Source organism: Vanellus vanellus, assembly GCF_965231255.1.
Source record: "Vanellus vanellus genome assembly, chromosome: 5".
Classification (NCBI taxonomy): Eukaryota; Metazoa; Chordata; class Aves; order Charadriiformes; family Charadriidae; genus Vanellus; species Vanellus vanellus.
In genome coordinates, this window is record NC_138910.1 from 7,547,910 (window position 1) to 7,560,949 (window position 13,040).

Here is a 13,040-nt window from a genome sequence, read left to right on the forward strand (position 1 = left end):
TATTATTGGACCTATTCATTGTGATTCAGAGCAGAGCTGTATTGCCAAACAAGGAGAGAGATTTCACAAACTGATCATTGCATAATATTCTTCCATATTTTTACCAAATGCCTTTTTTGTTGGTACACTGGGAATTGTTAGTTAGTGATGTCCACCCAGATTAATTAAAATCTATTGTGGGAAAACACATTTCAGGTAACATTTTATAAAATCAACAGTCACAAAATCTAATCTCAATCCAGAGAAGCCCACTTAGGAAAGAGAAGAAAATATATGTGTCCCATGTTAGAAGTGTCTGGCTTTCAAAATAAGTTGAGGATCTGCATTTCTACTTTATTTCAAAGAGCTTCCATAGAAGTGCACAGATTTACATTAAGAAAGAGGTATGAAGAGGGGTGACCACGATCATGTCTACGGTTTGTTCCAGACATGGGACGTCCAGGCGCGGGGATCAGGGAGCATCCAGAGACGAAGGGCAGAAAGGGCAGATCGGAGCTGTACCATAGGTACCTCATTTGCATATTCTATGCTACTTTTTGTGCAAAATTTGTCCCCTCCTTAAAAGCAACATCAGTTCAAACATGTAGATTTGCTGCTTCTATCTCGGGATATCAAAGAATAATGATAAATTTGAAGTATTAGCTGACCACCTCTGTGAAAATTAAGCATTATAAATTTAAATGTGTTAAAATTCAGTGAGATACTTAAAGAAAAAAACCCACAAGGATCTGTTTAAAGCTAATTACGTTAAAGTTCAGTCTAAATTAACAAAAGCCTAACAACTGAATAAAGATGTGGATTCCTTGGACAGAATAGCTAACATCAAAAAAGAGCGCAGCCTCTTAACTTAGGTACCCACGCACTGCCTTACCTACACACAGGGAAATACAGGTAACTGAACGACACAACAATTTACACATTTATCAAGTGTTCCTTGCCAGCTTCACCAAGATGCAAGAGTCTCGGAATGCAAGAATATTACAAAGGACTTCAAAGACTGGAAGACCTTCTTCCTTCAAATATTCAGCACCCACGTTACAAGTATGGACTTCCTCCTTAAGGCCTAAAAATATATATAACTTCACTTGGATCAAGACAGAGGTTTCTTAGTTAGGTCACTTCTTGGGCAGAAAGATATGAAATCTTATCAATGCATTTCCGAAAGTAATACCTGACTGAAAGTTTTCCATTTTCAGTATCTTCAAGTTGGAATTTTATAATCAAAATATAGAAAGATTTCAGCAGACTTAACCTTCTGAATAACTGATATACAGAGATTCAAGAAAACAGGGGCTCCCTTTCTAAATATCAACATTTTAATAAAAGAAGAAATACATGGGAAGACTAAGCAAATGAAAAACGGGAAAGATATCCTTGGGGGATAAAAGAGCTTTGAGCAATATGTACAAATACATCACAGATGGTACCTGTCTCCAACAAGGATTCAACATATTTTATCCAAGAATGCTCCTGGAGAGACCACGGGACAAAAATCTTCTTTCACATATGTCATTGGGCCTAGGTCCAAATTCTCATTGGAAGTAACCAGAAGAATAACAACTGTGATGGATGGTAATATCCTATTAGACTCGCTTGTTTGATTCCTGAATGATCCTTTTAAGAACACTCAAGAGGTGAAGAAAGAAAAATTACTGTATTTTTGATGGCAGCAATTAGACGCTATATTTGCTTATCCAGAGAAGGATCCTCATCTTCTCCCCATCACTGAAAAAATGGTACAATAAAATATGAGATGGCCCAGTGATGAATAGACGTAATCTGTCAGTTCAGATGGGCAGAAGAGAGGCCAGAAAATATGTCATTCCTTATTTATTCAACGAACAGAAATTGATCAGTTAGTAAATGAGACACACTGAATATTACTGGATAGGGAGGGATTATAGGGAAGGCTTTCCCTCTGTCTATTTGCATGCCACCATGTTGACAGTAGATGGGGTTCTCACGTTTGAAGGACTACTGTAAATCTGCACTACTGGCTTGGAACAGCAGTAATAACTTATACCTTGTACGACTGCTCTGCATGTTTGGTTTCTTTAGTTGCCTATATGACATTTTTTTTGTTTTTAAAAAACAAAGGGTTAGAACTGTAAAAACAAGGAAGAGGTATCCCAGTGTTTTTTCTTTTTGATGCGGGAAGAGCTTGCAATTTTTAAGTTGCACTAAACTTTTAACAAGGGGAAAACCTGCAGGTGATCACAGACTGGATATATAGCACCAATGCTGTTATGAATTATGTTGGTGTAAGGGTTCCTGATGCACTCCTCTAATCTTCTTGAGTAATTCACAATACTGAAGAAGAATAAAGCGGCGTGAATGAAGTCAGTTAAAGCTTGCTGCTCGCCAACTTGCCGTACAGTGGCTGCATGGGCCACAGATGCGGTCAGAGGGATGAAGACAGTCAACAAATGTTATACACCTCTCATCAACAGCACTTTTACTTTGGAAGTCACGTGCATCGCATACTTGTGCAGAACAACAGAGGGGAGATTGTGTTGAGAGAGGAAGGTAGTGCCAGATGTTTGGGAGAGGTGAAGCAGCAACTATGCACGGACTGAGCAGAGATTAAAACACATCTGGTTTTTTATAACCTCAGAATCTGTGTGGGATGCTAGGACACACTGGGTGGCCAGGAAACATTTGCTTTGCCTTTGTAAGTAAATAAATCTAAGATATGATATTGTGTTCTTATTATCTCTGCTCAAAAACATATTCTGCAAGAGCACTACATAGAGTAAATAAAACAGCCTAAGATGAATTATTCATGATGATTCTGTATCTACTCATTATTCTTCTAAAAGAAAGATAAGTCACTTCCAGAGTCCAAAAAACGTCTGTCTGCTCAGAAGTTGTGACAATATTATTTTTGCTTTCCCCTTCAAATCACAAGAAAGATTGCGTATCAATCTGAAGCAGAGGCTAAAGCCATACCCAGAATGGAGCATGACATCTTTTTTTATACTCTAAACCAGGACTACAACCACAGATAAATGGAATCAGCTACCAAGGGGATGGGCTACCCGATATATGAGAGAGGAAGAAAACTCAACTCCAAGCAAAATTTAGCTCTTTCATCCTTTGAAACCTTCCCATACAAATACACCTACGGAGCTGGCATCAGTTCACTCCATAAGACTGTGGCTCCTGGCAGTTCCTCGGGACCCCGAGGACCATGCTCTCCTGCTCCTCGTGACGCTGAGTAACACCTCCCTACGTAAGCATGGTTGCAATGAGGCCATCAGCTAGCCAGTTGTCCTGGTTTGTCCTAAACCACGACACCAGTCTACTAATGACTGCATGTTACCTTTTTTTCCCTCTGCCGTTTCTCTTACTCAGATCTCCTTGGGCCAGGCAACTCAGAATGACCCTACGCACGTACCTTCCTTCAGTCGGTGCATCCCGATTTCTATGGTGATTTGGACGCAGTAGACCTCCCGGGTTTGTATGCCACCTCCACAAAGGCCTACGTGCTTGTCATGGTAAGGGTCCTGCTGGTCAAGGAGGAGAGACACTTGGCAAGCTTTCCATTCAGAAGTCCTCCAGGCAAACCTTTGGAAATAAAAGAGACCAGGTAAAACATGGTTTTGAAAAGACTATGTGTGAGGAAGTGGTACTTTATCAGATGACAAAATACAATTGGTTTCCTCTTTATAGCAGCACTTCCCAGTGCAAAACAGGGAATGTTTTGAAACATTTTGAATGTTAAATTTACAAAGGTTAAGTATTTGTTATTTGCCTGGAGTACTTGTGTAAAATTTTTCACATAGCACTAATCTCCAAAGCGTTCTGAAACACTAAATCATCCTGACAAACCCTTTGAGCAGGGTGCAAAGAAGGAATGAAGATTAAGAGGTTCGATTAAGTGCGAAAACTAGTTTTCAAACATGCGGCTGAAACCACTAAACCACCTCTCTCCACCAAGAGCTGAATGCCTCACTCTGAAATGCACTTAATAGCCAAAACCCTACATACGTCAATGGAGCTCCAAGCACCGGGCGGCTTTTCTACAGGCGACAGCTTTATAAACACCTGGGGCACTACCAATTTCTTCAAGGGATTGGCTAAAGTAACTCATGTTCTCTCATTTCAGTTTCCAGAAGTTGTGGTACACAGCAAGCTCTAGCTAAAAGCATTTTCATTCTATATTCAGTTCACACCTAAAGAGCATCAATAGTTTTCAAGGAAGGATAACGTTCTTGGGTACAGATATGCGAATGCTGTACAGACAATCGTCATTGGTACGTACCAGCTTAAGTGCCAGGAAGAACTCCTCAAAACGATAGGGAAAACTGTATTGTGTATCAGCGGAAAGGAAAAATTATTTCGCCATCATGTCTGAAAATGCAGGGCATATTTCTAATACAACAATTTTCACAGGCATAATTCATTTTGATTCACAGGTCACAGGATAAGTGAAGTAAATAAGAGCCTGAAGTCTTTCTTCAGTTTCCCAAACACAAATCTTAGGCAATATTGTTTTTACAACCAATCTGTTCCCACTTCTGCTGCTTTATTCCTTTGCTCCTCTAAATTTCATAGTTTACTTTTTCCATACAATCTTTGTTGGGTTTGTGTAATGTAAGCTATGTAAAACAATTTCCTCCTTTTATCCTCCAGATAAATGCTCTCTCCTCTTACAGCAGATCCACGGTTGTTAAACGATGTACGTTTGTTAGCCTGCTGACTGATCGCTCTAAGCTGACGTGCAACGGGGCACCTCTGCAGAAAAAGCCCTCCACGTTGTAATTCTGTGTGTTCTCCATAGCGAGTATCTGTGCCCTGACTACAGCTATAGCAAGGAAACACGTATCTCAAAATTACACGAAAACAAAAATTCATTAGTTTGCCTGAGCACGCATCCGTGTTCTCTTAACTTCTTATGTTGTAAATATGGGCATAAGAATGTTTTCCAGCCCCTTATGAATTTTGTAACTTACTCATGGAAAACATTTGTGAATACTGCCAATTACCGTGAATTTACAGGTGCTTTTCAGATGAGCTGTCATGCTCTCTTAAATAATATACAGTAGCATGTGCAAATCTGGATACACTCACAGGGTTTATTACCAACAGAGAAAAAAAAAAAATAACGAATACGCTTTTCACATGACAAGCATGAAATACTTGAACTCCCACCACCTATAAAGCACAGCCATGAATTTTTCCTTCTATTAGTTCCTTCTGGGAATTCCTAATCACCTTCCTTGGGCCTGCAATGTTAAACGCAGCCTTTCCCTTGTAATAAAGGCAATGAAAGTGCTCTTCATCAAACACCGGGTGAAGAGGATTCCTCCTCCACACCACTTCAGGACATGGCGCTCTTCAGGTCTGTGCTTTCAAAACCAGAAGCTTAAATACAGAACACACACATCTTTCCACAGCCATGGAAAACTGGTGTAGGGAAGTTTTTTTAAAAAAAAAAAATTACTAAAGAAAAACTTATAACAATAATTGACTAAAGAAAAACTGATTATCAATATCTGGCTCAGGTAGTCAGCTGTGAACGCTGGATCCTAAGGAGTCGTCGTTTGCAGAGGTGGGAGTACCTGCTTCTCCTATTGAGCACGAGCTGTGGGAGTTAACGCCTATGAAAATTAGGCCATCAGTGATTAAAATTATGCAAAATAACTAAATCTGAGCTCAGAGATAATTAAACTTCATCAGCCCCTGAATCTAAAAAAAATCCCTTTAGATATTTTCACAGAGTAACTGGGTGCTGTGCCACACTGCAGAGCAGTCTTTAATGAACAGCTCTCGGGTGCCCCCACTGGCGCCCACTCTTGTGTGAGCCTCAGCCCCATCAGCCCATCTTGCTTCTTCCCAGCTGCACATGCCCTCAGCTGTTTGGAGTTTTCCAGTAACAAATCCCGACCCCAAGCATTTGTTGTTTAAGAGGTACACATTTTCACAGCCATTAACAAGCCCACAACACCAGAAACATATCCAAGGGATTGCTATCCCACTGAGTGGGAAACCTAACGCAAGACCTTTCCAGATGGAAGCAGTGACCTTGAACAGCTTTGGAGCAGACTCTTCGCGCAGCTTTAAGCAGCATGGCCGATACTTGGTATTAGTTTGCCCATCTAAGGACTACACTAAAGACAAGGAGAATTAACATTAACATAATCTCTATTTAAATTAAATCAGAAACTTTTTGATAGCCATCAGGAAATAGCAGAGACTACTGGATGGGAAATATCTGGAGGGGGGGTTGCAACTTTGGCAACCTCAACCCAGTACTTGCAAATTATTATCAATATCCACAGCGGGTTTACCACATGACTACAATTTCTCCAGCTGAATGAAGATGACCAAAGCCACCAATGCCACTTTGGACGTTCTGCTGTTTGAGCAAACAGCACCAGAGGTGTGCTGTACCAGCGTTAAGCTAAGAGGGCAACACCACCCAGCCATCCCGTCCACCTTCCCTAGAGGGTGAAGAGCGTGATAATTTAAGAAGCGGAAGGGCCATTATACATTTAGATCGTCAGTTGGTCAGCTCCAGTGTACTTTTGTGATCCCTACACCAAAACCTGTTGGTGCCGACAATTTCAAATGTCAACAGATTTAACATCTCATTTTAACTCCTACCAATATCTAGTTAAATTGTTGCAAACTCAGCATAGTTGCAGTCCCAGCTGTGACCCACTCATGTTGATCTGTACGCATCTTACTACAGGTAAAAAAATCTCAGCCTTTTCCTTTGGATTCCCAATAAGCTTCTTCCAGTTTTTGACAATACTGTTCGAGCTCCAGGAGGTCTCGCTACTTCAAAGACTGACAGACCCCATTGCTGATGGTTAGAGGACTAGCTAGATAATGTGCCAAACAGGGACCTCCAGAATCCACAGTCTGCTTAAGGAAAGGGGCAAGGAAAAACTGCTAGTTTAGAAGCAATAAAGTGCACGTTTGTGGTATCTAGGAGGGAACTTGGCTGATAAAGCTGAATAGCTGTAACACCCCGTAAGCAGTGCTCTGAATTTCCCTGCTAAACAGTTGAGGAAGCAGAACAGCAGGTGCCGTGGGTTTCTCTTATGATCATGGCAAAACGTGTTCTCGCACTGCGACGCCCAACTGCAGCCACGGGAGAAGTGTCCGACGTGGAGCTGGAGAACCAAAGCTTCACCGTGGATGGGTCCTGAGGGGAGGCAACAAAGCTGCCCAGCTGAATGGAGGTCATCGCTGCGTGCCCAGGACCAGTGAAGGTCAAAGGGCTGAAGAGTCGTGTTGCTACCACTCCCAAAGCGTAACTCTGGCAGCCTACCAGCACATTCACCGCATTTCCTTTTAAGTCTTTCCTACTTCACGCTAATGCCTTATCTTTAATTGGGGCACATAACGGGCCTCATTCACAAAGTGATACCATCACACCCATATCTCAGCAGTAACTTCAAGCCTTTTGAAAAAATTAGGCCTTAAAACTTCCCCATTGTCCATCATTTAACTTGTGAAAAGCTTTGAATTTCCAGCAAAGCAAAGAGGGTTTTTTTCTAAACCCCTGTCTTGTAACATAGCAACCACAACCAAAATGAAAGATTTAAAGACATAATCATAATTCTGGAAAATCTATCTATTCCCAGTGAACACGAAAGCTAAACATGAAGGATAAAAATGACATAATACATTATTTTAAAACTGATGACTCAGTGACAGCTATGCAACAAACAAGTGCTCAAGATCTTTCCAATTTATAGTAACCTCTTGGTCCTTCAGTCTATAGGACTTATGCTCTTACTGCTTACACAAGTTTTATACCTGTATATACCCATTCACTTTAATTGAACTATCCCAAATTTATATCACAATAAAAGAAAGAAGAATCACCTCCTATGTATTTAAGCTTTTTAAGCGCTTAATCTAATCCCTTCAGAACAAATAACCAAAAGTAAAACAAAGCACAAAGCTCTGGAGTCCTACACGCAGTTAAAGTGTTTTATTTTCTTGCATTTAAACTATTGATTAGAGAAGTTATTGTAAACTTCAGCCATAAAATTAAAAGGCATTCCCATTTAACAGCAAATTTACACTAATTGCCATGGGCCTGTGATGGGACCTTTAACTTGCAGCCTTGCTGTGGACGTAGAGGTAATACTTCACAGAGCATTTTTGAAGCTGGAGATATTTTTTTCCTCCTCTGGATTCTTTTAGGGGGCTGGAATACCACTTTACCTACCTCCCCCTGCTGAGTACAAGTCTGCTGCTGCTTTTCTATGTTGGTGGGTGTAGTCTGCAACATGTACCTTCATTCCGTCATGGGGTGCTCTCTGTCCCTGCATTAAAAACCAGCTTTCCTAAAAACCCTTCCTTCTGCTCAGAGACTTGCACCCTTTCTGGTCTATGTCCTCACCCATTTTCTTTGCCGTGCCTGGAACATGCTGTGGAAAATTCTTGCCCAAAGAATAAAGCGAAAGGAAAAAGAATAAAGCTAAAGAAAGGTTACTTGTCTTAATATCAACAAGAAATAGCAAAGAATCTATTTTTAGGAAAATAAATAGCACTCTTAAAAACGTCTTAAAATGTTTTAAGACTAATCTCATTAGGCAAACACAAGCCAGACAGAAAGAATGAACGGTTTGTGTTGAGACGAGACAAATGCAGGACAGCACCTTTTATTTCTGCTACTGAATCTCCTTAAATTCATCATCTTCTTGTAAGGGGAAGAAAGAAAAGATAACTGTTTGGTAAGCCTGAGCAAAGCCACAGATGAGGTGGCATATATTTAAGGGGAGAAAAGCATAATCTTTCCAGGTATTAGACTGCAAAGAGAATATGCTCAAACAAGGAGAACGGGAGCACAAAAGACTTCTTATATTATTTCATAGGGATTACCGCTACATCCCTCTGTGTCTTAAAGCTACTGCTTTCGGGTCTAAAGTACTTCCAGTATCTCGGTCACCAGTTCCCAAACATCATCACCAAATCACCAGGCTGTAAACTATAACATGGACCCGTAACATCCTTTACCATCGTCTGACACTTAAATAATGTACTTAAAAATGTTTGACTTCTGTTGTTTAATACCAAATTCTGGGACCCACAAGCTGACATCTGGCAGACCCATAGCACAATACTGCAATGTTATACAGCAACATATAGATTCCTGATCATTTCCGCGGTACTGAATGGCCAACCCAAAGTCTACTATGCGAACCAGGCACTACTGTAACATTCTCCTCAACACTGCGTACGGTGAGAAGGTCATAGCCTACCACCTGCATTTTGAGATATGACATCCCCAGAAATAACAATTAACTAAACACCAGAGGGGTTTGTTTAGGGGTTGGTTTGGGTTTGGTTTTGGGTTTTTTTTTTTGTTTTTTTTTTTTTTGCTATATTTTTGGTTAAGCGGCTCTATTAACCTGTAAATCTAACATTATTTTTCTGGGTGAGCTCATTAGGCAGTTTATCCCAGCTCACGCAGCTGCTTCGCTGGAGATGTCGCCTGAAGGATTGAAGGTGTGCAGGTATGGCAGGACGGGGAAGGTTTAAGAGTTCGTAGGCACGTGAAAAGCTGGGCATACAGCGACATACCGAAAGAACCACAGGCTTCCTTCTTAACAAGAGCAGCACCTCCAGAAAATTATCAGTGTTATGCAGGTTCTCACCTTTTGGGCTCTCCTGGCTCTACGCCGATCCCCTACAATCGTTTGCACTTTAATACAGTGCAACGGCAAAAAGTAGAAGTGAGAAACCAGGGTCAGGCATTCACTCCCTGATTAACTACCAGCCCGTCTACCCCAATCAGGTGTCACCTGCACCCACGCTCCTATACAAAATCAGCCAGACAATGTGTTAATCTATTGTCTTTGAAATTGATGTGCGTTTGGGCAGGAGCAAAAATCACTCTGTAAGAGCTTTTTCGTAGGATGTAATCAAGCAACAGAATATTTTTTTTATACTTCCTCTCTTCTGCTAGCAGGGTGCATAAAAATGATCAGCATTTGATTTTGAATGAACCCAAGGATATCGAGACATTTTTACAGGTTACGCCTTCCTAAGAAACACACCTTGCAAAGGCTTTATCAAAGGTTTTGGCAGTATCTGGCAAAGCCCCAGAAACTCATGACTTGATCACCGAACAGACCTCCTATTAAACACACTCATTCCCAGACAGGGAGATTTGTCCGCATGCATATAAAATTTTATCAATCTCGAAGCATTTTACAGTCAATCTCAGAACATGTCACATGAAAAATTAATCAATATTTTATTTCCTTTGCAAAGCAAACTACCGACCTCCTATGCTAGCCTGGCCATGCCGAACAGCATGGATTTGCAGACCAGAAAGGAGCGATCCTCCCCTTCTGCCAGAACAAAGATTGCCATAAACCACGCAAGCGCTCAGGGACTGCAAAGTTTCCCGTTTCAAGAAGTACCCAGAGGGAAGCCGAGTAAAGCCCAAGCTATTACCTCTGATCAGTTCCCATTTTCCTCAAGGAGGACTGGGATTTTTTTATGGGGAGATGAAGGGGAATCATTAAATCTTAGGCAAAAATTACAATTTCAAAGCCAATAAAAGCACAGCCATGGAGACCTGCCCAGTCTCTCTGCAGCTGAGGAAACTCTCCAGAACAGCAATCAGTATGAAAGCCCCTTCAGAGAACAAGAGTATCTGCTCTCAATTTGTAAAATATGAAAATATAAACTGTAGCGGGTCTAATTTAAATTTATTTCTATATATAAGTGTAATTATTGTAATAGCAGTAGCGATAATAGCAACAATTACGAGAATATTACTAACAATAAATAATACCACTAATCACAGTTAATAATGATCAAACCAACAATCTTTTAGATGCAGAGAGAAAGCATGACATGCGGCCCTCCCCACGCACAGACACTGCGCAAGGAAGATGTGCTTTCCACAAGACAGTCATCAAACAGGGGCTTCTTTACTTCCAAAAAACTGAGCTAAAAGCACTCGCTATACCTGGGGCAAGGCTGCAGCAGCTCTTTCCCTCCCGCACTGCATGCTTCCCTCTCTTCCAGCTCCGGGCATTGCTTCCCGGCGCCCACCGCCACACTCCGCACACCGCGGCGACGGCTCCGAAAGCCCGGGGCAAGATCTCCCAAGCCGCAGTTCCGCGAGCAGGCGCTCCATGGGGACCACTCCGATGTTTCGCAGTCTTTAGCGATGACACAGGACTTGAAGGTCAAAGGGACGGGATCTTGCACACAGTGGCTGCGATAAGAACACAGTGAAACAACTGATGAGGTCTTGCTTAATAAATTTCCTTTTTTTTTTTTTTTCAAGCCAAACCCCCAAAGAAGAAATCCATGGTCATTCGGGGTAAATCAGAAGACCTGCATCAACACCAATACGATGAACGTAAGAGGAGCTGGGATGCAGCACACATCACGCATTTCCAGGGAGTTCTGGGTGCAATCTTGCATGCCAAGTAGTTTGCAAATAATACAACTCATTTATTTCAAGTTAAAACAGACGCGAAAGGCACCATAATTGTTCCTGTACAGTTAGAATTGCAGTTTATCCAGGATGGAAAATAAAAGCCAAGCCCGAGAGAAATACTGCCACTGGTAACCATTCCCCAACACCTCTCACACAGGACTAGCTGTCTGCCATAGGTCCATCTGTCCAGGTGTCAGCACGTCCTGCTGAGCAACTCCGCTCTTTTAAAAAATAATTAGTGACACACTAATAAGAAAGGTATTAGTTCTGTGAGGCTGTTATCAAACAAATGCTGTCAAACAAGGACAGAGAGTTTCCAAACCTCCCAGACCACCAGAGCCCCAGCAATGCTGCAGCTGTGGCTGTATTTTGGGACTCAATTACTCCTGCTGATATGAGGACATGATCCTCATTCATTCTGTAACGCATCAAGACACCGCACAAGGCTCAGCTCAATGGAGAACACAATTTTAAGAGCTGCCAACTGCTGAGGTTTGGTATCAAGACACAAAGTCCCAGAATAAAATTTTTAAGAGTTCCAAACTTACAATAGATTTTCACAACAAAAAAGTATGGCAAATGTAGCAAATGGTTCTGGGAGAAGACAAACCTCCAGACTAAGGCCACCATCCTTCCTTGCTCTTCTGCTTCTCTCTCAGCCAGTTGATGGCTCTCCTGCCCAGCACACTTGGAGGGACCCCGCAGAGCACAGCTGCTGCTGCTCCACCTCACCCCAGCCACAGACCAGCCACAAAGTCACCACTCAGCTCCCAGAACAGGAGAAAAACCTTTCTTGTCTCTCAAGAACCTTAGAGAGCTGAGGTAACAGAGTGAGAAAGGATATACTGAAAGAGGACTGAGGTATGTGCGAGCAGAGACATCACTGAAACACCCCGAAGGATGGGATGGGACAAAACAAAGATGAAACCTAGAGAAAAGAGGAACAAAGATTTTCTGACTGATGCAAATTAGTCTCCCAAAATTAAGATTTTCTGACTTCTGCCTAGTGTTACACAGATGATATAAATTGGCCTCCAAAATTAAGACCATACAACACAGCGTGAACTCTCTCTACATTTGTCTTCTTCAGCTACCAGTTGCTCACGGTCAGGCTTTTGACAACTGTAAGGAACAAATATGGGTACACTTAAAAGGTGTGAAATCCAGAGCTGCTGCCAGGGAACCAGCCATCACTTCACTTGGAATAACTTATAGCACACTTTGACTAACCTAACTTTCTCTAAAGAAAAGAGACCGGGGGAATCATTTCAGGATTGCAGGGCAGTCTCATAGGGGGAGCAGAGAAGATAAAGGATATTCACTCACTTCTCCTCCAGTCTAGAAATTGGTCCTGTTTTCACAAAGGTCAATAGGAATATTCCCACTGATACCTGGTGAAGTTTAACTAGACCCTCAACTACCAGCTAAATACAGCATTTAGTGGCTTAAATTTATAGTTCAAACTAAAGAAAAAAAAAAAGTGTAACAACCTTTTGTCTCAGTTTCTTCACCCAGAATAAAACCCACTGATCTCACAGGCGCTGTGAGGATGAATTTACTGAGGTTTATTTTAACAACTTCATAAAGTAGAAACAGCTTGTGATATAGCCCC

General features: G+C 41.6%; 1 protein-coding gene across 1 annotated transcript in view; it reads right to left on the reverse strand.

Moving 5' to 3' along the window:
• The window catches only part of THSD7B (thrombospondin type 1 domain containing 7B), a gene marked incomplete at its 5' end in the record, with an annotated part of 282,468 nt that overhangs the window by 202,025 nt on the left and 67,403 nt on the right, over positions 1-13,040 (reverse strand). Inside the window, 2 exons of the mRNA XM_082484447.1 lie at positions 3,398-3,567; positions 10,949-11,200. Of these exons, the coding sequence (XP_082340573.1) occupies positions 3,398-3,567; positions 10,949-11,200 (422 nt within the window). The remainder of the gene's footprint in view (positions 1-3,397; positions 3,568-10,948; positions 11,201-13,040) is intronic.